This window comes from Gadus macrocephalus, chromosome 19, assembly GCF_031168955.1.
Source record: "Gadus macrocephalus chromosome 19, ASM3116895v1".
Taxonomy (NCBI): Eukaryota; Metazoa; Chordata; class Actinopteri; order Gadiformes; family Gadidae; genus Gadus; species Gadus macrocephalus.
The window spans coordinates 7606171-7632281 of NC_082400.1; the positions used below are offsets into that span (position 1 = coordinate 7606171).

Consider the following 26111-nt stretch of genomic DNA (forward strand, 5'->3'; position numbering starts at 1 on the left):
GGTCTCCAGCCAGCGGATGCGAGGTGGAACCGTACCCCTGTTGTTGTGTTTTCGGGCGCAGCACCTAGTGGTCCTCTCTGCTTGTGTTGCGAGATCCCGGGCCTGATGTTAATCTTGTTTCTTTGGGTAACAAATCCAAACCATCTGCCACAATACTCTTGGACCACCCCCGCCCCCGAACACAGTAGTCCGACCCCTGTGTGGTAGGGTCTAGTGGGGCCTCATGACACTTGCCTAGATGGATAAACAGACCCTCATTTACACATATTTAGGAATTGCCATTATTTCAGGTTCAAATTATCTCTATGGCGTTATGCTTGATAATGTATTTTTTTTAACTGCATGCATTCAGTGTTTTGTATTTGTATTTATCATGTCATTAGTTATATTTGTGTTGTGTTATTATTTGTGTCTTTTTGTTATTCATTTCTCTGATCTGAAGATAAGTTCCTCACAGTAACATATCTAAATGTAGTACTCATTTTAACCAACAGGGGCAGAGGGGAGCTACAGGGCAGCCTGGACCGGCAGTAAGACTTTTATCATGATAACACACTATTATAATGTTAGTATAGCATATATAGTCACACATCTGAAATTCATCTTTGTAGAAAAATGGTTGGTCTACTCCGATTGTAGTTGTAGTACTATGTATGCTTCAATTGTTTTTCAGCCTCACTTGTAAGTCAGTTTGGATAAAAGCTAAATGAAATGTAAAATGTAAATCCTTTCAATAATGTGTCAGGGTTCGTTTTTCTAAATGAAAAAAATAATCCTAAAAAATGAAACAAGGTAAATACGTCAACGATTACAGCTATCAAGACACATGTTCTCAGGGCCCGCTGGCCTCATCTCTGACCCCCAGGGCCCGCCAGGTTCCTTTGACTTCCTGCTGCTGCTGATGGCCGACATCCGCAACGACATCGCCCAGCTGCAGGACAAGGTGTACGGTCGGGCCGTGCCCTTCCCCGGCCTCGAGGACGGAGCCCCCGCCGTACCCGACAGCTGGAGGGTCGGGCCCCCGGACGGGTCCCCGGACGGACCCCTGGACGGGCCCCTGGACAGTGGCGAGACGGGCTCCGGAGAGGACTATAGAGACAGGAGGCCCTGGGCCGGGACGGGCCCCAAGAAGAGCAGGAAGAGGAAAATGATCCGGAGCTCCGATTGGACGAATTGAAAACATTAAAGATAAAATGGGGGCGGGTCTTTTTATGGGTTGATTGATTGATTGCTAATTTAACACGGAGCAGAATAGTTTATATATTCCTTTTTGTCTAAGAGATCTTTATTTTTGTATACTTTTTCTTACGGTTGTCCTATTTTTATATATGAGGTATTTTATTTGTAATTGTCTCAGTGCATGTGTAGTCTTGCATTTTAACCAATCTCCTTCATAGGTATCTGGACGTCCTACATTAAAGCTAACCTGCTGTCCTTACACACAGCCTTCTGTTCTGCCCTTTGCGCGCTGATAAAGACACAGGTTCAGTACAAGGGTGACTATTTAGTTTTTCCACCTTTATTCACTCATGTTAGTCACAGTTATATAATTATTGGTGATGAAATTAGTTATGTAATGCAGCGTAAATCACAGTGATCTCAAATGAATCAATCGCTTGCGCCCTTTTGGAGTACAGACAGAGTAACTGCCATATGTTAGCCACTGTTTGAACAACGATTTAAACAAATCTGGGTCAAATCCTAAACAGATTGTTATTTTCTATCAAGCGGCCATCAATAGCTCAAATTGATTTGATCATTGATCTCACATATATCTTACTATAGCCTAGTCCCATTCAACAAAGAAATGTGTTACTTCTACAGGTGCTACTGGTTTAATCTTGTTTATCGTTATAACGTGTATCCATCCCATCTTGTCTTAAATACTCTACTTTCTTAAGAAAGAGCAGACTCATCTCATTGACATTTTTCATTGAAAAGTCACTATAACAAGATGTTACACATGAATTATGGTATATAAATTGATATTTATGCTATGTTGTATTTGATCCAGATGTGTTCAGTTCACGTAATCTATGTATTCAGACACTATTGATTATTATTGTAAGTACCAAGCCAATGGTATGCAGAAATGAATTGCCTAATATTTTCCAAAGAAGCACTCAGACAGATGATACAGAGATTATGTGTCATTTCTTCAGAGTAGTTCAGGAAAATGTACCCACTAAAAGGCATTTTTATTTCAAATGTTAAGTATTAATCAAAGCAGCATGTAAGTAGTGATTAACGTTTACAAACGCAGGGCTCATGTCTGAACTAAGATCCCTTCATTGTGTTCATACCAACAAGTTCCACTAGAGGGCAGTCGTTTCTCATTTACCGTACAAATTCACATTCAGTAATGGCTAAAGTGTTCACAGTGAATTAGACAAATCCATGATAGAATTATTAATTTAGATACAATCAAATCAATCAAAAGTTTTCTGTACATAGGGTCAAAGATAAATTAATTTAAAAAATAAGGAAATAAGTTCTGTGTTTTATAATTCTAAACTTATATTTGTACTTCTTACTTTGGACATTGTAGCAGTAAATCCACTCAATTACTATGTCACCCAACTGTAACAGCAGCAATGGCCAGTTGAGTGCCAGGTATGCTATAACATTATAATATTGTAATTTTATGAGGGCAAATTCCTCTCTTGCAAAAAGATGTGCAAGGAATTAAGTGTGTGTGTGTGTGTGTGTGTGTGTGTGTGTGTGTGTGTGTGTGTGTGTGTGTGTGTGTGTGTGTGTGTGTGTGTGTGTGTGTGTGTGTGTGTGTGTGTGTGTGTGTGTGTCTGTGACAATTCAGACACACACACACACTCATAAACACCCAGATACATGCACATAAAAATGTGCAAACATTTATTATGACCCCTATCATTTGCAATGTCATTCGATAATCTCCAAACTATGGCTTCCATTGAGTCATGCAACCATAATGCAGCGATGCCTTACTAAAGACTTCATCAACAAGCCAACATATTTCCTAACACGGTCAATATTACTTCAATTAATTTGATAAACTCAAAAACACTTCGGTCACACCGCGTCTTTAAATGAACACTACGTCCCTTGTTCATACGCTCATTCGTTTTCCAATGAGCGCACTTTTACCATAATTTGCATTTGATTAAAGAGCGGCCAACGTAAGAAGCCCCCCAACCCCCTTAACGAGCTGAGAGCATCCCTAACAGAGAAATAGTTGCCGATATATTCCCCCCACCCCACCCCAAATCCCTTGTGGAAGTAATTAATCACAAGCATAGAAGCGCCGAGGCCCTGAAAAGATTTCAGATATTTACTGAAGTGCCCCCTTGTTCCTAATTATATCTCTCTGTCTGTCTCACCCCTCGTTAGTTTCAACTAACCAACAATATAGTGGGCGGTTTGAATTGGAACCAGCATAGAACGCGCTGTCCATCTACCGACTAACATTAATGAATGAATGAATGCGGTACATGTGCTGGAACTCTTTAATGAGGTGGGTTTTATTAGTCGTGGCCAACCAGTGCTGTTGAGTGTGTGTGTGTGTGTGTGTGTGTGTGTGTGTGTGTGTGTGTGTGTGTGTGTGTGTGTGTGTGTGTGTGTGTGTGTGTGTGTGTGTGTGTGTGTGTGTGTGTGCGTGTGTGTGTGTGTGTGCGTGGATGGGGGGGGGGGGGGGGTGAATGTTACCCCTCACTCACTCTCTATTCACTGAAGATTATGATGGCCCAACAACAGGGGAAAAGGACACATTGTTGACCCTCCCTTGTCTTTTCATGTAATTACAACGCAACTCTGCCACCGGTTTCTTTAGCATCCATCCCTTGTTATTTCCTCTCCATCTCCTTTAAACAAGACCACCGAAAGCTCCCGCTCTTGTGGGACCCCTAAGATTAAGGAAGTAATGAGACCGGGGGGGGTTGCGGTGGTGGTTGGTGGCGGCAAAGACAATGCTAAGGAGAGATGGTGCGGGTCCTTCTGAGTGCTTTAGGTGGTGTAAGCAGGTAGTGGGGTGGATGGGTGGGGGCGTAGAAGTGTGGTGGGGGGGGGGTTCTCCATCTGGGACCCCTGGGGGAACTATCTTCCCAGCACATCAACACACGACTCGTTGCCATGGTCAGGGTGTGTGGGGGGGGGGGGGGGGGGGGGGGGTGCTGGAGAGAGAAAGCAGGGGGGATGTTGAGAGGGAGAGGGTGAATGAACCACATGTACCCCCCCCCCCCCCCTCCTCCACATCCCATACATGGGAGGTGTTGAATACGCCTGCTGCAACTTCTGCCACAATGAAAGTGTGTTGCTATAGTCCTCACAGTCAAACGTGTGCAGCATCGAAACGTACACAAACATAAACAATAACGTACACTGGGAGTGGCTGGGACTGCAGTGATGCATGGTGGGAGAAGGCTTTCACACAGTGGTGCTTGGCAAGTTGTGATCTTTTGTGTGTGTTGTCGTTGTGATCATGTATTCATGTACCTTTCTGCACACAAATGCATGAGAACCCCAGTGGTTGCATGTTGTGCATTGTTGCACACGCAAGCACACACACAAAGACAAATACAGTGTTTGAGAAGTGTGTGAGAACACTACTTTTCACACACTTCAACAACATGCACACACAAAGCTATTCAAAAAAAAAATCTTTCATGCACACTTTTGTGTGTGTGTGTGTGTGTGTGTGTGTGTGTGTGTGTGTGTGTGTGTGTGTGTGTGTGTGTGTGTGTGTGTGTGTGTGTGTGTGTGTGTGTCTGAATTGTCATACACAGAAAAACACATACACACACACACATACACACACACACACACACACACTCACACAAATCCTACATTTCCACACACACTGAGACACCCTTCAATTCACACACACACACACACACACACACACACACACACACACACACACACACACACACACACACACACACACACACACACACACACACACACACACACACAGATGCCGGGCCACCCCCCACCAGGCCGCCCCCCCTCCCCCTGGTGGAGTTATCTTTATTCAGGCTTTGTGTGCACTAATTGGAGCTGATGAGGTACTAATTGGTAGCTATTTTACAAGACGGGCCACTCCAGCCACGGCCAGGCCGGCAGGGGCAGCATGAGCAGAGTTAATGAGAAGCTTTACACAAATAAAGGCTTTCAAATGGGCCCCGCTTCAGCCCGCGGCCCAGAGGGAGAGTGCAGGGATGTCCTTTGTCCCCGCTCCATCTTTCACTTACGTGCAGGTATCTGGAGAACAGAATGGGCCCAGAGTGGGGTGCAGAGGGCACCCACAGTTGCCCCTCCGATGTTGAGCACTTGTCGGCATAAAGGTGGGGGTGGTTGGGTTGGGTGGGTGGGGTGGGGGGGGGGGGAACGGTTACATTGTGTGTGGCCCCCGTTGTCGTTTAGTGTGTCTGTAAATAATGAGAGTGGGCACTCTCCTGGAATGAATGCTGTTTGGCGGTCCTTAGTCGGGGGGGACAACGAGGGCCCCCTCTCTCTCTCCCTCTCTCTCTCTCTCTCTCTCTCTCTCTCTCTCTCTCTCCCTCTCTCTCTCTCTCTCTCTCTCTCTCTCTCTCTCTCTCTCTCTCTCTCTCCCTCCCTCTCCCTCTCCCTCTCCCTCTCCCTCTCTCTTCCTCTCTGAACCACACTGGGACATGTTGAACCTGCAGTCCTGGGATAAATGACTGACCAAACCCCCTCTGTGTTGGGGGCCCCTGTATTGTTTGGAAAGTGAATGTGTAGCACCAATGTGAGCACACAACTCATAATAATACAACTGTGGGGGCCAGGCGACATAATGGCCCCCGAGGGCCAGTACGCAATGGAATGAAGTCTCATGAAGAGAACCGTGTTGTGAGTTGGCAAAACAAACGGGTCGCGTTCGATTCACTAAATATGAGCCGTTATGATGCCTTGGATGGACGCAAGTCGTTAGCCAGAGGTGGGGAAACCACAACCGTTTGAGCACAATGGAAGCATGCAGGAGTGCTGAATTGACAACAGGTCAATGTTTGTTTTCATGCTAATAGCGGGGCCAGTGAACCGTGTGCTTTCTAACCCTGCGGTGGGTTTTACCTTAGTGTTGTTCTGTAGCTTTAGCATTGTGTCGTGTGCTAATGGTTTGCATTGTACTGCGTCGGTGTATAAATGGAGACCATGAGGCGACAAGCTTCATTTAGCTAAGACCCCTGGACTCACACTGAGGGTCAGACCAGACACTCTCCCTTTCAGACCTAATGGGGACATGTAATACAAACACCTCTAGATCAATAGCCACAGGCCGCCACTCTTTAGCATGCCAAGGAAATCGTTTTTGTTTTTAAATGTTCTTATGAAGATTACAGGCAGAGCGATAGGCTAAATAAACAAGCTAATCAAAAATCTCACTTTTGAGTTTGGAAAATGACCTAACCAAATATTTATCTGCCTGTCTTTATTAGGCTACATTAATCAGATTATGTCACTAAGTACCCCTTTTTCAAAATTGTAATTGATTGGCCAAATATTAGTACTGATTCATGTCATGTGTATTCACAGTTTCCCTGACCCATTAACACCCTACGGCTTTCTATTGTTCTTTACCAATGACCTATTAGGGTTGCTTTTGTTAGTTAAATCTTGCAACCCCGACCCGAGATGGGGAATTACTCACAAAATATAGCCCTCTACTCTGCAATGCACCCCCCCTCCCTCTCTCGCTCTCTCTCTCTCTCGCTCTCTCTCTCTCTCAACCACCAGAAAAACGCATCCAATTATTTTTTACTTTTTTTGAACTTGTAAAATCATTCAAAATAACTAAGGTTTGTTTTAATAATAACATGTTTTCTTTAACCAATGAGCACATGTAACTTCTTTCGTATTTTATTTATTTAGTTATTTATTTCCTAAAGGGCTGATGTAGTTCACAACCTCAAACAAACCGTAATACGCGCTCTGCCACGTCAGCGCCGCCGTCCAATCAGAAAACGCCCTGTTGGCCCTCCGGACGTCACGTCACGCTCAAGGCTCGAGCGCTACGTCAGCACTGTCCACGAAACATGGCGGTGCCCATAGGAAAGCGACTTGTGGCAAAATCTTACCTATTGATATCAGTATTATTTATAACGTTAAAAAGTATCGGGTGTGATGACATTGCAGCAGGGGCTTCGACGTCAGACCCAGAAGCACCCCACAGACGTTTTGAATACAAATACAGCTTCAAAGGACCGCATTTGTCCCTAACCGATGGCAGCATTCCGTTTTGGATACACAGTGGGAGTAAGTTTTGGAGCCAGCTGTCAACCTACCTGTCATCACGTATTATTTAATGTACACCGTTTTATATTTTCTCCTCTTCCCCTTCCCTATTCAACATAATTTTGAAGGTTACACAGTTGGCCGTATACGAGTTATCGATCGATATTGTGACAGCAGCCCGCCACAGCTGCTGATGCTCACAGTGATCTGGGTGATGAGAATCTGTTGTAACACCAAAGCAACGCCATTTATTTAGCAGACGGCTGTTTAGACCACTACAGGCTGAATTGGACCAGCAGACCTCAGGCGATTGTGTATTTAACTATCTCTTAGCCTATCTCCCATTGGGAGCCTCTGGCTTTGGATTCTTGCAACACAGTTCATTCTTTAGCACTAGTCAGTCTACACAGTTACGACAGCATGGTCTCACTGTACTGAAGCCGTTTCCAGAATATATGACTGATTTACTATTGTCACTCTCTTCCTTCTCCTCCTCCTCTCCCAGATGCTATTCCCAGTGCGGACCAGGTGCGGATCACCCCCTCGCTGAGGAGCCAGAAGGGCTCCGTGTGGAGCAAGAACATGGTCCTGTTTGAGAGCTGGGAGGCGGTGGTGACCTTCCGTGTCTCGGGCAGAGGACGGATGGGAGCCGACGGACTGGTGAGGAGATGTTGTGGAGTGGAACTGGTGGTAAACCTAGCCTTGATGCTAGCTTCATGTAGTGCAGGGTAACTACAGTGGCACTGATAATGAACACGGCGTTGGTAACAGCTGTAGGGCAGTAACATGGCATCCAGATTAATCTGCAAGCTCATATCGTTTTTTCTAGCCTGTGTATTCGGCCCCACTCACAGACATATTTCCAGCAGACCTAGCCGGGGTCGAGGCTAAGAGTGCTTTACAGAGTGCCGTTGAGGCATCATTTGCATGAAAAACTAAGATTACTACAACGGAACTGGTGGTGAAGCGTTGAGGCTTGGCGTACTTCCTCTTCTCACAAGTGTCTGATTTGTGTCGCCTCCCTGTGAAGCAGTAAGCTCTATGGGGGCAACCAGATTCCACTGAGTACATACATGAGGCACTTGTCCTGCGAGTTAGCTTGCAGGTAGATAGGTAGCAAGATGTCCCAACCCTGACTGATCCTCTCATTTCCTGTATCTGCATTCACCGTGCGATCTTCCCAATCTCACTATTACTGTCACTACTACTGTTAACTATTTGTGTAAAATGTTAACCCACATTAACATTCATGTTAATGTTAATTAATGGGAAGATCGCACGGTGAATGCAGATACAGGAAATGAGAGGATCAGTTAGGGCCCCCATGTATCCTTTTTAGAACAAAACAAAATCATTCTATGAACATGGAATACACACTCCACGCCAATCAAACCCCCTTATCCTTCATCTCAAAACACCTGCATACATTATCCTTCAGGTGTTGCCTATGATTTCACACCGATTCAGCCCGCCGTGTTCCACCACAGGCCGCTGGCGCCCGCAAGCATCTGCCAGGGCTGAAGTGTACTTGATAGAGACATTGAATTGGTGGCTCGGGGCTCTAGTGGCACCCCTCTCTGAGTGTGTGACCCCGGGCTCGGTCCTCGAGGGGGGGGGGGGTTGGTGAAAGCTCCTTTTCTCCTGCCGCCGTTCATTAGCGGATCCCGACAGGAGCCGGGGCTTTCACGGCTTCAATCATTAGACAAACAAGGGGGTGGTTTGGGCGAGAGATGAATCCCACACATCATCAAGTATGAAGAATAAAGATGGGCGCCCTGAGCAGTTTGTGGGGAGGATTGTCATGATGTCATCTGCATCGACTCCACCGAGAAAAATAAGTGAAACTTTATTCTTGTTTGTTATTGAAATGAATGTACATTGTACATTCATATGAAATTGCAAAACAAGAATAAAGTTTAGCTCTGTATAATGGGAACTCGGGTTGTTATTCATAATGTCGGCATTAGGTGCAAAGAAACTTGACTTTCAGACCCCCCCTGGCCGTGTCCTAAGCATCCGTCACCCGTTGCTGCAGCGGTATCCAGGGGGAGAACAGCATGTTGCCTAACGGGTTGTGTTTGCTCTGTGATAACAGGGGATATGGTTCACCTCGCAACAAGGCCTGGACGGCCCCGTGTACGGAGCGGCCGACAAGTGGAACGGGATCGGAATCTTCTTTGACTCGTTTGACAACGACGGAAAGGTGGGACGGAGTCTCTCAGCGGCTGTGTTGTTCCATAGTTTGGTTTAGTGTGTTGATTTGTTCAGGACTTCTCTAAACTTACTCACGATCACCTGATTCAGAGATAAGGACATAAATAATTGTTGATGAAACTAAAGCTTTCATGTGCCATTCATTACTATATTATGTTCAGGTAGTCCTTTTGGTAACTTCAAGTAAAGTATCTGTCCATTTAACAAAACATTATTAGACCAAGCTGAGGATTTGCCGAATCAAAGCTTTGAAATCAGTGATTTGCCTGACCCAAGGTCAGTTTATATGACACTGTTGGCATTGGCACATGTTAACTCTGAGGGCGTTGCCTTTACACATGCTTGATAATGCTGTTGTCCTGATTCATCCCCTCTTTGCCACTAGCAAAGCAAAAGCACTAGACTAGAAGATACGGTGTCTGGGACAGTAGAGAAACATATCATTACAAGTTCAATTATGAGGTTTATACGTCATGGAATAACTATCATTTGAACTGTTTCAACAGTGTTCAAATTTGAAACATGTTAGGTGGCATCTGCGCTGCGTCCCACCAGTGCTTACACACACTAAATCATAGGGACAGTGGTCGGGACAGTTGAAAGTACAATGGAGACCAGTTGCGGAACTCTGAGGGGTCAAATTAATTCCGAGCCCTGGCCACTAGGAGGATTTTTTGCAGCTTGTTTAGAGTGTTCAAAGTGAACTTGAAATGCAAGCTTATTATGATGATGATGATGCAGGTATTGCAAATCATTATCTACTTGAACTACATGTTTAATTTAATCTAAAACGTATAAAATCATGGTACTATAATTGTATTTTACGAGAGTAACCTCGGTTACTCACTATAAGATACAATAAAATAAATGGTTTAATTTTAGAAAAGATGTCAAAGTTGCCCTTTGGTGTGATGTGTGTTAAAGGATGTTTGTGTAATTTCTACATGCCTCATTCCTTTGCATAATTCTGTATTAACCTGCATGCATACATGTGTTGGATGAACACCTGCCTTGACTTTCTCCAATTTCTTTTTCAGAAAAACAACCCCGCTATTGTCGTTGTGGGAAACAATGGTAAACTTGTTTATGACCACCAAAAGTGAGTAAATATTTATTTTCCTTCTGCTCCCTGACATCATCACCCAGCCACATTTTTTGAACAACTTAAAGAAGATTAGAAAATATGATTATATTTGGTCGGGGGGTGGGGGGTAAATAATAATCCTCCATCTCTCCTAATCTCTCTTGGGCCAGTAAAGACTGTAAATAACATTTTTTTATTCCATCATGTCTTCAAATTATACCCACCGCCTTTTTCCATATCTCATCAGGGTTGTTTACAGAATAATCCATAAGCATATAGACTCTAATGTGATAATATGATTTACTTATTAGATTATTATTTTCTCATGGTTGCGCTTTTCGTGAGCGTTTTACATGTGTTTGCAATTAATGGTTAACATAAAATCTTGTTTATTATTATTTGTAACCCAGTGATGGCACAACCCAGGCTCTAGGAACATGCTTAAGAGACTTCCGGAACAAACCTTATCCCATCCGAGCCAAGATCACCTACTACAAGAAGTCGCTGACGGTAGGAGCCACAAGCACTGATTCACCGTCAGTGTCCAACATTAACACACAAACCTATAAATTAGGCAGTTCAAAAGAGAAACTTTTCAGAAAAACTCACAACACACATTCCGAATCGTTTGCATATTGTTGTACATCAGTTCCATTATTTTGGATAAGATTTCCCCACTCTTTACCTCTTTATCCATTCATTCATTCATTCCTTCATCCAGGTGATGATCAACAACGGCTTCACCCCAGACAAGGACGACTATGAGTTCTGCACCAAGATGGACAACATTGTCATCCCTAAGGAGGGCTTCTTTGGGATCTCGGCGGCCACCGGTGGTCTAGCAGGTAGTCATCATGTTTTAGCTTGCTGTTCTGTATTTTTATGTAGAAGTTGTGTATTTGCTTGAAACAAAGGTACTTATAAAGCATAGACATTGTCTGTTCCTTCTGAAAGTGAACACAAACCATGCCAAATTTTCCGATAAAGATGAAAAGAAACAAATGGGGATTCTGTATTAGCATGATGCATGAGGTGCACTTGAATAGCACTAATATTAAAACCAGCAGACTCGATTCACTTTGTCTTTGTAACTCAATCATATGGTGATCATATGGTATGAATATTTCAGCTTGGGGCTAGTGCCAAATAACTCAATGTCAATCTAGAGATAACTAATCGAATTGGCGGAAAATTGAACCATAAAGAGAGTAATTTGAAGGGTAAATTGAAGTATTTCTAATCCTGTCTTGTCTGTTTCTTCCTAAATGTTTCTAATCCCAGATATTTCTCCCCTTCAATAGATGACCATGATGTTTTGTCCTTTTTATTATTCAGACTAACGGAACCTGGACAGCAAAAGGTAACTAACACGTCTCCTGTTGTATCGTAGTAGTCCGCCACACATAAAAAAGAAGAGAAAGAATACAGAATCGCTCAGCAATTTGAGAAATAGTTCACGACATAACATTTTTGAACCAAAGCCTGTCTTTGTGTGCCGATGGCTACTTGGGAAGAAAAAAAAGGTTGAACCCGGCCCTCTCCATTGAGCTCAGAGTGGTTGTTTTGTCTCCGTTGTTGAAGCCCCCAACCGAGGCGGCGATCCCCAAAGAGGAGAAGGACAAGTACCAGGAGGAATTTGAGAACTTCCAGCAGGATCTCGACAAGAAGAAAGAGGAGTTCCAGAAGGAGCACCCGGACGTCCAAGGGGAGCCCAGTGAGTCAACCGCTGCTACACCGTACAAATATATACACTATTTAGAAAACTTAAATAATATTATAAATATATCATTTATTAGTCGGGTCACAGGGGCCAATTACTAAATTCAAGTGGTGTGTGTGTGTGCTATTTCAGTGTTTTTCTTTCAATATTTTGAAAACAGTTATAAAATGAAATGGTTTTCTCCTCCATGTTCTACCAACTGAGCCAGACAGCATGACACCAATATCGGATAGGCCCATAGGCTCTTTTACAATAAAACGGTGTAGTGTGTGTGTGTGTGTACAACACACACAAATGTTTGTCGTCCTGTCTACCTCCACTCAGCATTAACACTGCCAGGGTTAGGAGTTCAACTCCCTGCACTAATAATGTATGCGCTCACGGTATCGTACGACTATTTGAGGAACTGGGAAGAAACAAACATCTCTAATCACATGAACCTAATGTATATAAATGCAAAGCGAATGAATCTAACGCGAGGGACGTCGGCGTCTCTTCCAGTCGAGGAGCAGTACGAGAGCGTGAACGACCGGGAGATCCGGCAGGTGTTCGAGGGGCAGAACCGCATCCACCTGGAGATCAAGCAGCTCCACCGGCAGCTGGCCATGATCCTGGACGAGCAGCGCCGCTACGTCTCCGTCATCACCGACGAGGTCGCCAAGAAGGGCATCAACGCAGAGTCCGGACAGGTACGGGAACACACACGCCCCCACACCGGGTTAAGGGGAACAGAATAAGACTGGAAAATATATGCATCCATAGCTGTTGAAGGGTTATAGGGAACGGAAAATACAGAAACTAACTGTTTTTTGTAATTACTGGTAATTATTATTTTTTTAATTGTTTTTGCACATTAAACTCAAAGCACAAAGGCTCAATTTTAAGGTATTTTTTGTCAATAACTCATTTTTTCTTTGGCCTTTGTTTACTATCTTAGATGTATTCTTATCTCTGGTTTGATTTGCACTGTTCCTTTCGATGCAACACCTGAATTTCCCATCTGAGATTATTAATTAAGTGTTATCTTAATGTACAAATATTAAGCCGCGGACCGAGTATGACGTCAACCATTGGGTGTGTGTCTGTGTGTGTGTCTGAGCGTTTGACGTTGGCACAAGAATGAAAGCCGTTTCTGTTTTTTTTTGTGACTGACGTCAACGGTGTTTTGCCTCCAGCCAGATGCTGGCAGTCCCCAGATGAGCTCGGTCATCGCCACCCAACAGGAAGTGCTGAAAAACCTCAACGACCTACGGTAAGTCGCGGCGACCGGGGCGGTTGTTATTCAAACGGTTTTGGTCTCTGATCTTCGAAAGCTTGCTGTTGTTTTTGTCCTCCAGATACAAAATGACCTATGATACTCCAGGAAAAACAAGAAAAATATGAAAAATCCTTTTTTTAAATCTCTGAATTCATGGTTAATCTTAAAAACAATAGAATGAGTTGCATCCCAGGTGTTTGTCAGCCTGATAATCCAGCTCACCATGAAATCCCCCGCTTTCTATACCTACTCACTCTATCTAAAGATCCTTTACCACAGCAACGTGCACAATAACATACACAATACACAATAATGACATCCCCGATGTACAATATTTTCTATACTTCGGACCATTCTAAAACTCCTTACTGAAATCCGGTCAACTTTGATGACTTGTCTTCCTAATTCAATTTAGGGTTTGGTTGAGAGGGACATAACACAATTAACACGTTATTACATTTTTTTTTTATGTTTTGTCTTTCTTGCGCACATCAAAATAGAGAGAACAACAAACTGGACAACAAATAAAATGAAAAACGTCAAAATGTGAGCTATCTTATTATACATCGAGTAAATAAATAAATCACTTTCCCTGTTCATGGCATTTCATATGCTGCTTTGGTTTACTGCGTGTAACGCAAGTTGTAAGTGGTAAACATACCAAGACCCAGACATAATCTTCTGAGCATTTAACGTTCACTATCTCTATTGATATTATTGCAATACAAATGGAAGATAATACGGCTTAAGAGATTGCAATTGTAGTCCTGCGTGGCTAAGACTCAAAGGACCGCCTGATATTTCAGACTTGAGTATGCGTGATTAAATGGGAGAAATGTAATTGTACAGCGTTTTGGATATTGTCAGGTTTTCTCATCCCGCGTCAGTAAGATATTTGTTCTTTGCTGTGGCCACGCGTCCTTCAAGGCTTAAGCCACTGTGATCACACGGTAGAGCGATTTAACAGACGTTTCTCAACACGCACAAAAGGGAATTTGATGATTAATTTCACAGCCTTTTCTTGTTATTGTGCAGATCATAATACTTAAAAATATGTCTGCTTATTGGCAAGAGGGCAACGGTGATGATTCTTAAACGTTGGTAATCTTTTAGCAACTCTGAAATGGGGTCAAAGTGAACTGAAAAAGTCTGAAGAGGCATTTTGATCTCTAACATTGATCCTTCTAATACCGTGCTGATTATATTTCAAGAAGACACAAAGACACCATATTGTCTTTGGAATATTAAAAACGTTCTATGGTTGTATTGTTTAATGTTTAATTTGCACGCGCCAACCATCTGTATTGAGAGTTAATCGGAATCACAAGATATTAAAGGTTTTATTTTATGTAACATTAATCTCTTGTCTATAATAAAACAAGAAAGCTGTTTGTATGCCCCAAATCCCGCTGAACATTTATCCTTAACAAAAAAAAATTATATATATATATCTCTGATAAAGATATATTTTATCAACGATAATATTAAGGACAAAAATACAAAGAATAAGAAAAAATATATATGTGTATTTATATATATATGTGTGTGTGTGTGTGTGTGTGTGTGTGTGTGTGTGTGTGTGTGTGTGTGTGTGTGTGTGTGTGTGTGTGTGTGTGTGTGTGTGTGTGTGTGTGTGTGTGTGTGTGTGTGTGTGTGTGTGTGTGTGTGTGTATATGTGTTCATCGCTATTTCTATTTGATACTTATTTTCTGCCACAACCAATGGACATCTGCAGTCAAGTATTTTTTAATCAACTGACCCAATCATCCAGTGAAGATGGCGTGAAAAGGCAACATTTTCATAATGACTTCAATTGAGCAACACCCTTCAGCAGAAAGGCAATTTTAAGATGAGCTTTACAGGGACAATAATCCGGTTGACGTGTTGAACAAGTTGCGGGTCCCCGCACGGGCCTACAGCTGCCTCATCCCTGCTCTCATATGCTATAATACGAAGGGCACATCTGAATTATTCAGTAGATTAAGTCAGTTTATCATGACCCTTCCCCAAATCACACATTTCCCTTGTAGTCTCGGCGGTTCATCTCCATAAACGGGGTCACTGTTGAAGATTAGGCGATGGTTTATTATTAAATATTCACTTTCTCAAGGGAGGGTATTTTATTGATCCTTCTGAGAAACAAATTACAATGTGTTTATCTGTCATCCCTTTACATCCTTAACCCCCCCCTCCCCGCCCCCCCCTGCAAGAAAAGACCACCACATCTTAATACCAATTGGTTCCCCACTTTATCAGATTAGTAGTCTTTAAATACATCTGTCATCACACACAGGCAAAACATTCTCTGATTCTCTGATTGCTTTCTTGTCAAAACTCCCCCCTTAGGACGTTTCACTCATGACCTTTAACAATCAGTTAAGACGTTGATTTTAATGCATTAGTGTTATGTAGGATATTCAAAGATCTAAGGGATTAGGCCTAGCACTTTCCATGGAAGGTTACACATCTTTTTTGCACTTTTCAAATAGTTTCCTGTTAATATACACGCTTGGCAAAGTAATTCATCAAATTGTAGCAAACCAAGTTATCAATGAAGATGAAAATACAAACGCCTGTCTCAAATTAAATGCTGCAGAACAGACTGGACGTTTCTCACTATTCTAGAAATATCTCAATAGATGTAGAGTGGGCAGGGTAGTGTACTGAGATGGGGGTTGGGCACTCGGCAGGAAGGTTCTGGCTTAGATCCCCAACATCTGGTGTCTACCTGTATAGGAATTCTCATGTATGACGTCTATTCCTCTCCCTGCTCCTGTATGTCCTGTATCTGGATTCGTTGGAAGTCTTTCTGGGTTACGGACACATTTTAATCATCAATCATCTTTCTTGAGCTCTATGACCTATAGTATGACAGACTAAATAAATGAATAGAATAAATAGAATAACCCTTTTAATCTATCAAGGAACCTCATTTCTTGACACTTGGCTACTCGATGCTGTCAATAAACAATAACTAATAAATTATTTTGGAAGTACCTACCTGGCACCTTACAGGCTACTGTAGCTTCTCCTACGTTGTTGAAAAGGGAGGGTAGAGGGGTTTATTCAGTTGGTTGCAGATCACCTCTAGGTGGCACTAAATCCTACACACTGCAACTTTAAAACTACATCCCATTCTTAATGAAGATGATGATGCCGGCCCTTTTGCAGTTCATTAGTTGATCCTGGTTTCCGGTTTGCTTACAGGCTTTCCTTCCAGGAGTCCCTGAAGCAAGTGGGCTCGGTCCAGCACCAGGGCAACGCCGCGGGCCTCGGGACGTACGAGACGGTGCAGCACTTCAACGAAATCAAGGAACACCTGCACTCTGTCAAGAGGGACGTGGATCACTTGGTGCAGCGCAGCCCGCCGGTACAACACCCCGCCCCAAGATATATTGATCCAGCTCGGCACCTCACACACATTGTTTTAAAGTGACTAACAAGTCTTACCTGAAATCATTTTGAAGGATGTCTAGCATGCCTCAATTAAAGGGGCATTTGTTTTGATTCGTATCATGGCTAACTGTTTAACTGTATCCCCCCAGAACCCTGCAGAGAAGATGTTGAAATGTCCAGACTTCCCCCCGATTCCGCCCTGTCTGTCCACGCTCCACTTCGTCGTCTTCGTGGTCATCCAGTCCGTCCTGTTCTTCTGCTACATCATGTACAAGTAGGTCCTCCCCCTTGGCTGACCGGTCCTGTACTGACGCATATCGACTGACATGTGACCGCTGAATGCTGACTGAGTTTCTTTTTTGTTTATTTGTCGAATAGAAGTCAACAGGAAGCAGCAGCCAAGAAGTTCTTTTGATGAGACGGCAGGAAATTGAGAAGATGTCCATATTGTCCATGATTTTTTTAGTTAATATAATTTGTGTTTGAAATTGTAAATAATTATACTTGAAGAAAATACTTTTGTTTTGAGAATTCTTTTCCCTTTTTTAAATTGCAGTTTTAATTTGATGATACAACCTGTGTATTAATTCCCGCTCAAAGTGTTCCACCATTTCAAAAATTTCCAAAATAATTTAACGTTACATGCAGTGTTTTTCCAGTTGATTTTCCTCGGCTTTTGTCTCATTCAATGAATTCATGGCTCTAGGTTACGATAAAAGTGTTCAATTTAAAATATTATGTTTGGATCGATGCTACGATGCTAAAACTCCAACAACCGTAACATAATGTGTAGCAATGCTGAATGAGTGGTTGTGTTGTCTTCTCAAGCTGTTTTATATAAATAGAGGAAAACAAAAACACATGTGGTATGCTTATTTACATCCCTGTAACTGCTATGGAGGTCCTCAGACACGTGAACTTCAGTCACTCTTCATCCATGAGGTTACCTTTGCTGGGTACGTTTATGAGTAGCAGTTTACTTTTCCAATTGGTTATTATTGTTACGTAGACGGCGGCAAACAGAGCAGTTGGTTCATAACCTAACAAAGGTTGTCAAATAATTGCGCATCACAAATTCATTGCGTTTGTGTACTTATTAGTCACTTACTGAGTTTTGAGTTTGAGTCTTTATGGATTTGATAATCCTGAGACATTGAGATTACAGCCATCCCTGTCGGACACTCATTGTCATTCTGCTTGTCAAGTTTCAAGGGTAATATTTCCTTGAGATATGAATATTTCAGGAATTTGTCTCACCAAGGACCTGTAGTGTGCAGAGGTCGCCACCAGGAGTTTGTTTCATTGCGTACATTCAGAGATGTGGTCATTTATGAGGCCTTCGGTCAGGAATCGGAAGTAGAGAACGTAGTGGATAAAGAGAGAAAGGTCTTGGTTAAGTCATCCCCTATCCTTTATGGACATTTTAATCACCCCCCCTCCCCACCCTTCTAAAAACAATGGCGCCGTGGCCAGGGGATAAACAGCTCCATAATCCTACTCATCCCTCCCACGGTCTGCGCTCAGTAGTATAAATGGAAATGTCCGAGCCAGGTTGCACACGGCCGCGCCCCCTGCCTCACTAATATGATTAAGCACCAATGGTCGGAGGCCACATATGCCAAAAGAACCGGGCCCACTTCACAACAGTTTTTTTTCACAATGGTGACAATGTGGCACCGAAGCTCTGTAAAAGTAACAGAAAATCAATAAATGTATGCTAAAATGGAATGAGGGATCCACAGAGGTCCTGCTGTCTGTCAGGAATAGAGAGAAGTGAGCGTGCCATCTGCCCCTGAAACATGGCCGAGCTGGGAGGGTTTAATCCAGATTATGGCCGAGGCACAACTGTGTGTGTCGGTGTGTGTGTGTGTGTGTGTGTGTGTGTGTGTACGTGTTGCTCGGTGTCAGTGTGTCCTTGGCTACATACACACGCAGCAGGCTAGCTAGCAAAAGGAAGGATCCCGCTGGATTTACCGACCACCCCCCCCCCGAAAAACAAGGAGGCCCCAAAAAGACCCCTGAAGGACACCCCCAGAAAGGCAACAGCTTTACCGACCAACTTTTACTACTCCTGAACCTGAGAGGAACGGCGGCTCGTTGTTTATACCGGCGGAGGAGATCAGTTTTGCAGGGCTTACAGCAGAATGGCGTTCCTGATCAAGAGCATGATCGGCAACCCGTTGTCGGGGATCGGGCTGGGCGGCGGAGGGGACAAGGAGGAGGAGGCCGCGCCCACCGACCCGGCCAAGGCGGCGGGCATGACCCGCGAGGAGTATGAGGAGTACCAGAAACAGGTGGTGGAGGAGAAGTAAGTGAGGCTGGAGAGGGGTCCACCTTGTTGTATTCCCACTGTTGGCCGGTGGAGAGACGCCCGGGTGAGGCGGGTCAGACCAACCAACACGTCTGACCTTGACAAAACGTTCTTTTGGAGCGAAAAAATACTGACATGTTTCGAATACGTTTTGCTGTTTGTTTTTTTATTATTTTTCTAAATGTAGTTTATTAATGCCATACCCCTCATGTTAGAAAGTGCACATAAAAAAAACGTTAAAGGTGTGTTATTGTATTGATACACATTTCATTTATTAATTTAAAGATGTTTTTTGTGTGCATGGTCACAATAGACCGTTATTATACCATTATTTAAAATTCAGCTGACATGATTTTTATGGAGAGATTTGTTGAAAGATAATAACTCCCTAAAATAAACTACTCAATCTCACTCAAAATGTCCTCTGTTCTGAGGGATATCCTGTCTATTTCAATATGTTTCAATAAGCTTTCTAATACTATATCTGAAACAGAGTCAGCTTGACTGTGTAGCCATATTCTGTAAAATATTTGAAAATACTAATTCCTCCAAGCAAGCACCAATCAGCCTACAATTGACCAATGCTTTCTGATATTCACTGTGTAACATTTACTGTATCATTTTCTCAGCATAACTTATAGCTTAGCATATAACCTGAAATATTAGCAGGTAATGTCAAAATGGCCATTGCCATGTGTTTGCTAAGCTGCTTGGCTGCTGCCTCTTGTCGACTGTTTCACATTGTTGTGTGAAAAATCATCTCACACCACATATATTAAATCATAATTCCGTATAGAGATATTTATTCGGGTATGTCCAACATTATCAAATGAAATGGTGCATCATTGGGTATATAAATATGCTACCCTGAATTATGAATCTGGTGTATCTCTAATAATGGGATATAATGGAAAATGGGGTATTTAGGACTTCTGTAAAGCTCAGAAGAATTATTGCCATCCAATAAATCGAGTGATTTAGATGTAGAGGCTGGACATGTAGATGACATAACCAGATTTGTGCTTCCATCTCTCTGGAGATAGGGCAGTTTGGGCAATGCATTTTACAAAGGTCATACAATTTATTTTAGTCAGTTGACTAAGGTGACTAGGTGAGGGGCAATTGGAGCTGTTATACATGAAAGAAGTTTGCACTAAACATTAATACGAGAACAACAATACAATACAAGAATACAACAACAATATATACGAGAAGAAGTATGTACAACTACAATCTAAACCAATAATCTATTATAAAAGTGTGAAATTTGCCCCTCATATCCCCAATATTCATGAATTGGATTTAAGGATAATGAAAGTGTTCCCACTGTGTTTGCAAAACCAGTACAATCAAAATATTGTAATATTGTATTTGTCATGATAATCAAAGTCTACGCAACTGGTACAGGACAACACATTACTGTGTATACATTACATACCCTTAAACCATGAAGGTCTTTGTTTGGTGATTAGTAATACCGCCTATAGCGGGCCGCTAGGTTCCATCTTTGTTATAAATTGGGCTCGGCAGGGGGACAGAACAGAATCAAGATGGCCGCTATGCAAACAAACTAATAATAGTCAACCGCCATTGTTCAACGCCATTGAATCTGCGATATCTACAACTGGCTACTGCCTTTCCTCCTTCTGAAATCATATTGTCTAGTTGGTCTAACTCTAAAGTGTCTCTTCTACAGGATGGAGAGAGATGCAGACTTCCTGCATAAGAAGGCAGAGAGAGCCACACTGAGGGTTTGTCTACGAGATAAATACAGACTTCCAAAGGTAAGCACTGCTCACTGCCTCAACAAGTGCTGCTGAACTTAAAGAGCGACTGTGAGAACTCACTCTCCAAAATAACCCAACAACTAAATCCATTTTGTTACTTTGCCGTGTTTAAATAGGTTGCTTCATAAATATATTCTCTTTCATACATATAAATATATTTCTGTTAAATATAAACGTATATATTTGAAACCACAAATATTGATTCGCAGGATTGGAATTTGAAAAGTGTGAGTACCACTAGAAAACTATTGACTTTTCAAAGTCAAACCCTATTAATTACTTCTCTCTCAGCAAGAATCAAACAAGAAGACAGAAAACTAATTAATATTCAGGTCCGGCCTGTTATTGGCTCAAACGTAATAAGACAAAACCCTTAAAAGCAAGGCATGGCGCCTGGATGCCTTGTAAGGGCTTCCTCTTCAAGCCTGGTTGACCATCAACCCTGATCCGGTGAGCACGAGTTCTGGGCAGACTAGGATTCGAGAGAAGACGGCGGAAACCATGCCAACGGATTAGTGTGAGCGCGACGTCCCCACGTGTCCCTCCAGCACCCTGTTGAGCACCTTGGGTCTTAAACGGCCAACCGTCGCGGAGCAGGTGTCGCAGCCTCTTTGAGTAATCTCAGGCGCTTTGTGTGAAGCAACAAGTGTGAGTGAGGACGGTATAGGAGTAGACACAAAGTGATTTCTTCCTGTTCCCTGTCAAGAGCAAACTGATAAAAGGAGAACGGGTTTAAACCTTAGCTACAATGGCAGGAGCGAATCAGGTATGTCGAAATGTGGTTCAAAGGGGTTTTCTATGTTTGATGGTAACCATAGTTTTCTTGCAGAGTCTTCGGTATATATTCAATTGATCCGTTCACTGCATTGACAAATTAATGAAAATTATAAATGAACTCAATTTTCCGCCTCTTCATATTCTTTTCTATGGCTGTGTGACAAAGCACTGACACTTGACTATTATACACATATCTTCAGGAAAATCAAGGTATTGATGAAGGTAATTACTTTCTTCAATTGATGTTTTCCATTGCATGGAAAGCCTGGGCCTTTGACAAAAACTGCTTTACATAAGGTGTCTTCATTATGACAAGGTGGCTCTATGCTGAACTCCCTGATCACCATAACAACTCTGTCAAGGAAACAAGGTTCCTTTGTCGGTTGGCTTCCGTCGAGGACACCTGTGTACGCTCTCTCTAATAGCCACGGTTATTGTTTGAAACAATACCTTCGCCCCGAGTGCAGGCGTTTGAATCGAGAAGCTGATGCTGTCAAATGATTCCGTTTGGTCTATTAACTGTGTGCGTCTTTGCTGTTCTGAGAGTGTCAGATCTTTAGTCATTGGTTGTTTGCGTGAGGCCACGGCTGTGGGCCATGGTAATCCCACAGCTTGGTGTTAAACATAGACCCATGGTGTTGTAACAGCATTCTGTAGTCTTCTGCAGCCTTCTGCAGTCTGTACCGTACAGGTCTGTGCGGAAGGGTTTGAAGTTGGTTGGGGAAAAAATTTGAATGTTTGCTTCTTTATTATGTACAGATATCGATATGTTTCTATTGTCGGATTTACTGGTTCGAATTTAGATTCCTATCAGAAAAAAATTCTTATTGACCTCACTCTGCTTTATAAATCTGCATCCATGATTAGAGGTCAAGACTAGTGCCATTCTTGGAGAGAGGTATCACCTTCCTAGAATACCGTAGGGTGAGGGTTACCATGTAAGCAGGGGGAAACTAATCCTGAATCCATGCAGAAAAGGGTCAGGGTTCCTTTGGTCAGCCACATTGCTAAAATATCAAAATGAACTCATGCCAATGCATAGATTGTGACCCAAACACATGCGCCAGTTAAAAAGGGCTCACCATGTGTGATGTTTATGAGTCTTTACAACCCCTTACAAAATGATCACAATGTGGGGGTTTTAAAACAGGCTGGTAGGAGCTTTTGGTGGACTATGTATCAACTGGTTTTGCTGGGGTTGTTCATTCAATCATACGTCTGAGTGGTCACTCCCATTCGGGATGTCATAAACGGATCGACTTTAACAGTACTTCTGCAAGGTTTTGTTGGGACCTGCAGAAAGGCCCAAAAACCATCCCATAATATGTTGCTGTTCTTGATCACCTGATTGTTTACCCTTACTGCTCCATCATGTATTAATCTTCTAGAAAAAAGAGAAAGAAAAAGCCAGAGCATGTGTCTGCTGTAAACTAAACGATTTACAAAGACAGAGGGATCGATAGATGGACGGCTGGACGGATAGATTCACCCATTTAACCAATCAACTCCACCCTTGTTTTCATGGTTCTTAATATGTGTGCTACCATCTTTCCTCCTCACGGCCTCATTTCCAACTCCGCCACATACTGCTCCCCTCCCCCCCCCCCCCCCCCGGTGTGTCCACAGAGCGAGCAGGACGACAACATGATCGAGATGGCGGGCGACGACGTGGACGTGCCCGAGGAGCTGCTCAAGATGGTGGACGAGGACGCCACGGAAGAGGAGGTGAAGGACTCCTTCCTGGGCCAGATGCAGAACCTCCAGAACATGGACATGGACCAGCTGAAGGAGAAGGCCTCCACCACCGTCACCGAGCTCAAGACCAAGGCGGAGGAGAAGTGCTCTGTGATGTGAGCTAGTGTTAGGGGAGAGGGGGGGGCTGCGGGAGGGTAGTGTAGTGTAGTGGTGGGGGGGGGGGGGGGGGGGGAGAGAGAGAAGGGGCGAAATGATCAAATACAATCCAAATGCCGGCTTTCCTAGGAACACACCAGCCTTGCAGCTTGCGAGAGGCTTGGATACAAAGTCAAAGCTTCGACTCAAAGTGTATACTTGTAAACAAAACAGTAGCTAATTACTAGGACAGATAAGGGCCAGGTGTTATGTCTTTACTTCCGTCTCATTCCACTTTCTCAACTGAATGGAAACTGTTTTTTTGTGTGTCTGTATAACTTGCTAACTCTAAAATGGCAGTTGTTGGTGGACTCTGGTCCAGAAAGATTATTCCTTTTGTTAGTATTACTCATTTGTTTTGTTTGTTTATGTTTTGGATTATCTAAATGATCTACAAAAAGTGATCCTTTCCAGTGAGGTGAACAAAATCCATTTTCTCTGACGCATTCCTATCCACGTGGTCATGTTTATCAAACACACATTCAAATCCAAAATGCTTGTTCTAAAGTCATTTTAACGATAATTGTGTATTTGTTTATCTATGCGAGACAGTGTTGTGTAGCACCTCAACGAAACAGCTAATTACTAAAGGAAAGACTTCAAAGTAAGTCGGGATTCATATCAACCCTTTTTTCCCAGCTCTATCCCTTAGTCTGTTGTTGACTATACTGTATGTTTGTCTGTAGTGAGTGTGAGTAAACGTTGGAATGTAGATGTATTCCGCTCCGGTGTTGTTGAAAGAGTGACAATCAGGACACAATGTATGAGTTGGTCGATTCCAGTTCTTGACAATAATTGTGTTAAAATAAAAATAAAAGCATTGACTCTGTAAGGGGCATATTACAATATGTCATGTCAAATATCTCACGTCCTCTTGTATTTTGATCAAATCTATATTCCTTTTAAAATGTTAGCCTATAGGCAAGAATGAAAGCTGTTCAGTTTTGCCTGTCCAAGTTTTGAATTATATTGTTTTCATTCCATAGATAATGATAATGACTGCAGACATGCAACTAAAAATGCAAATAAATGATTAAAAGAAGTATGTTTGTCAAATGTGTATCGTAAGTCCTTTTATGTCAAATCTAAATGCCACACATGACATCAGAACAACAGAACCATCAAGATTCATTATTTAAATCTAGCAGTGATTTTCCATCTTATACACACAAACTCAACGCACTACAAACTTTCCTCTAAGGCTCAGTTAAAGATGCTGAGCAAACGACATGTGTTACTGATCTGATTACCTCAACGTAATCCTATCTCCTATCACCACAGATAGATCCCAAACTATCCAAAACAATGTGGTCCTTATTAACCTTATTAACCTGGGATCCTTATCCTCAAGTGGATCCTTCCCCTAGTTTACCATTAGAACCAACAAAGTGAGTAAACACTACTGTGCTTAATGGAGTATGATTATTGAATTGGAAGAGGGGGATCCTGAAAGGGAGGGAAGCTGTGAATGCTGGGTGCTTCGTGTGGAGTTGCCTCTGAAAGGCACTGGATTTGTGAGCTCTTGAGATTACCGGTTAATAGGATCAGAACTGTTGAGGTAGCCAGGCTGGGCAGGGGGCGTATATCTTTAGTTTCAGCGTTAGACGGGACGATGTGAGCGCAGAAAGTGTGCAAACCACACAATTCTTTGCAGGACATTTGGTGCACTAATTGTACTAATCAGATGATCCCTCCATTATTTACCAACCACAGGTGTACTTTGATACACAATTACTAATTTTACTTATTAATTACTTTACATACAACAGGGCCTCTCTACCTTGGGGTTGTGACCTCATAAGGGGTCAAGGAAATGTTTCAATTAAAATAAAGTTTTTTAAAGTTTGCATTTTTTTGTGTTAGGGTTATGTTAGGATTCAGTTTCAATGAATGGGATAGGTTTTAGAATTTGGGTTTTTGGTGTTTGATTTGGTTTTAAAGTTACAGTATCATATTAGGATTATAGCTTTCAGGGTAAGAGTATGGTTTTTGGGTTAGGGTTTGGTTTTAGGATTTTTTTAGGATTTGGGAACCTTTTTATGTTTCGTTGAATGGTACGATCCTCTGTGCGTTCATTTATTTTTTTTTACATACAAATAATCTGTTCTTTGTAGAGTTTTAGTTGGGCACTTTAAGCAACTCCTATATTGTAGCCTGTATTGTACTGAAGGCCTACCTGGTGTAATAAGTGCAAATGTATCATTCCTATTATTCATACCCCTTATGTTTTATTTGACAAAAAACGACAGTGTTACGCCTTACGTTTTATTTGATGACGGGCAATAAGAAACCACAGTGTTACCCCATACGTTTTATTTGTTAAAAAACGACAGTGTTACCTGTTATATCTCTACTTTACTTCTGAATTAAACGGATATTGCAGATTTGAATCTAAATAATATGGGCCACACATAGACACATCCGTTGCTCGCTGGGGGCGTACTATG

At 42.5% G+C, this 26111-nt stretch overlaps 3 protein-coding genes across 3 annotated transcripts in view; all 3 read left to right on the plus strand.

Moving 5' to 3' along the window:
• The window catches only part of ccbe1 (collagen and calcium binding EGF domains 1), a 28687-nt gene extending 26690 nt beyond the window's left edge, over window positions 1–1997 (plus strand). The window contains exons 9-10 of the mRNA XM_060039075.1: window positions 495–530; window positions 866–1997. Of these exons, the coding sequence (XP_059895058.1) occupies window positions 495–530; window positions 866–1177 (348 nt within the window). The 3' untranslated portion in view covers window positions 1178–1997. The remainder of the gene's footprint in view (window positions 1–494; window positions 531–865) is intronic.
• Window positions 1998–6994: 4997 nt separating this feature from the next.
• On the plus strand, window positions 6995–17759 carry lman1 (lectin, mannose-binding, 1). The gene is made up of 13 exons (XM_060037939.1): window positions 6995–7248; window positions 7733–7887; window positions 9323–9430; window positions 10479–10540; window positions 10936–11035; window positions 11247–11370; window positions 11827–11885; window positions 12107–12239; window positions 12747–12934; window positions 13421–13497; window positions 16711–16873; window positions 17049–17173; window positions 17278–17759. The coding sequence occupies exons 1-13, from the start codon at window positions 7029–7031 to the stop codon at window positions 17312–17314; spliced, it is 1551 nt and encodes a 516-aa protein (XP_059893922.1). The 5' UTR covers window positions 6995–7028; the 3' UTR covers window positions 17315–17759.
• Window positions 17760–18804: 1045 nt separating this feature from the next.
• Window positions 18805–24712, plus strand: cplx4a (complexin 4a). Its single transcript, XM_060037940.1, has 3 exons — window positions 18805–19207; window positions 20907–20994; window positions 23401–24712. Exons 1-3 carry the CDS (start codon window positions 19044–19046, stop codon window positions 23626–23628), a joined length of 480 nt encoding a protein of 159 aa, XP_059893923.1. The 5' UTR covers window positions 18805–19043; the 3' UTR covers window positions 23629–24712.
• The last annotated feature ends 1399 nt before the right edge of the window (window positions 24713–26111 follow it).

Bases quoted from the DNA above. Each gene is read 5' to 3' on its own strand.
- lman1 (XM_060037939.1), top strand. From the start codon at position 7,029: ATGGCGGTGCCCATAGGAAAGCGACTTGTGGCAAAATCTTACCTATTG. The intron at 10,541-10,935 runs GTGAGTAAATAT...TTTGTAACCCAG, and splicing joins CTTGTTTATGACCACCAAAA to TGATGGCACAACCCAGGCTC. The intron at 11,036-11,246 runs GTAGGAGCCACA...TCCTTCATCCAG, and splicing joins ACTACAAGAAGTCGCTGACG to GTGATGATCAACAACGGCTT.
- cplx4a (XM_060037940.1), top strand. From the start codon at position 19,044: ATGGCGTTCCTGATCAAGAGCATGATCGGCAACCCGTTGTCGGGGATC. The intron at 19,208-20,906 runs GTAAGTGAGGCT...TCTCTTCTACAG, and splicing joins AAACAGGTGGTGGAGGAGAA to GATGGAGAGAGATGCAGACT. The intron at 20,995-23,400 runs GTAAGCACTGCT...GTGTGTCCACAG, and splicing joins ATAAATACAGACTTCCAAAG to AGCGAGCAGGACGACAACAT.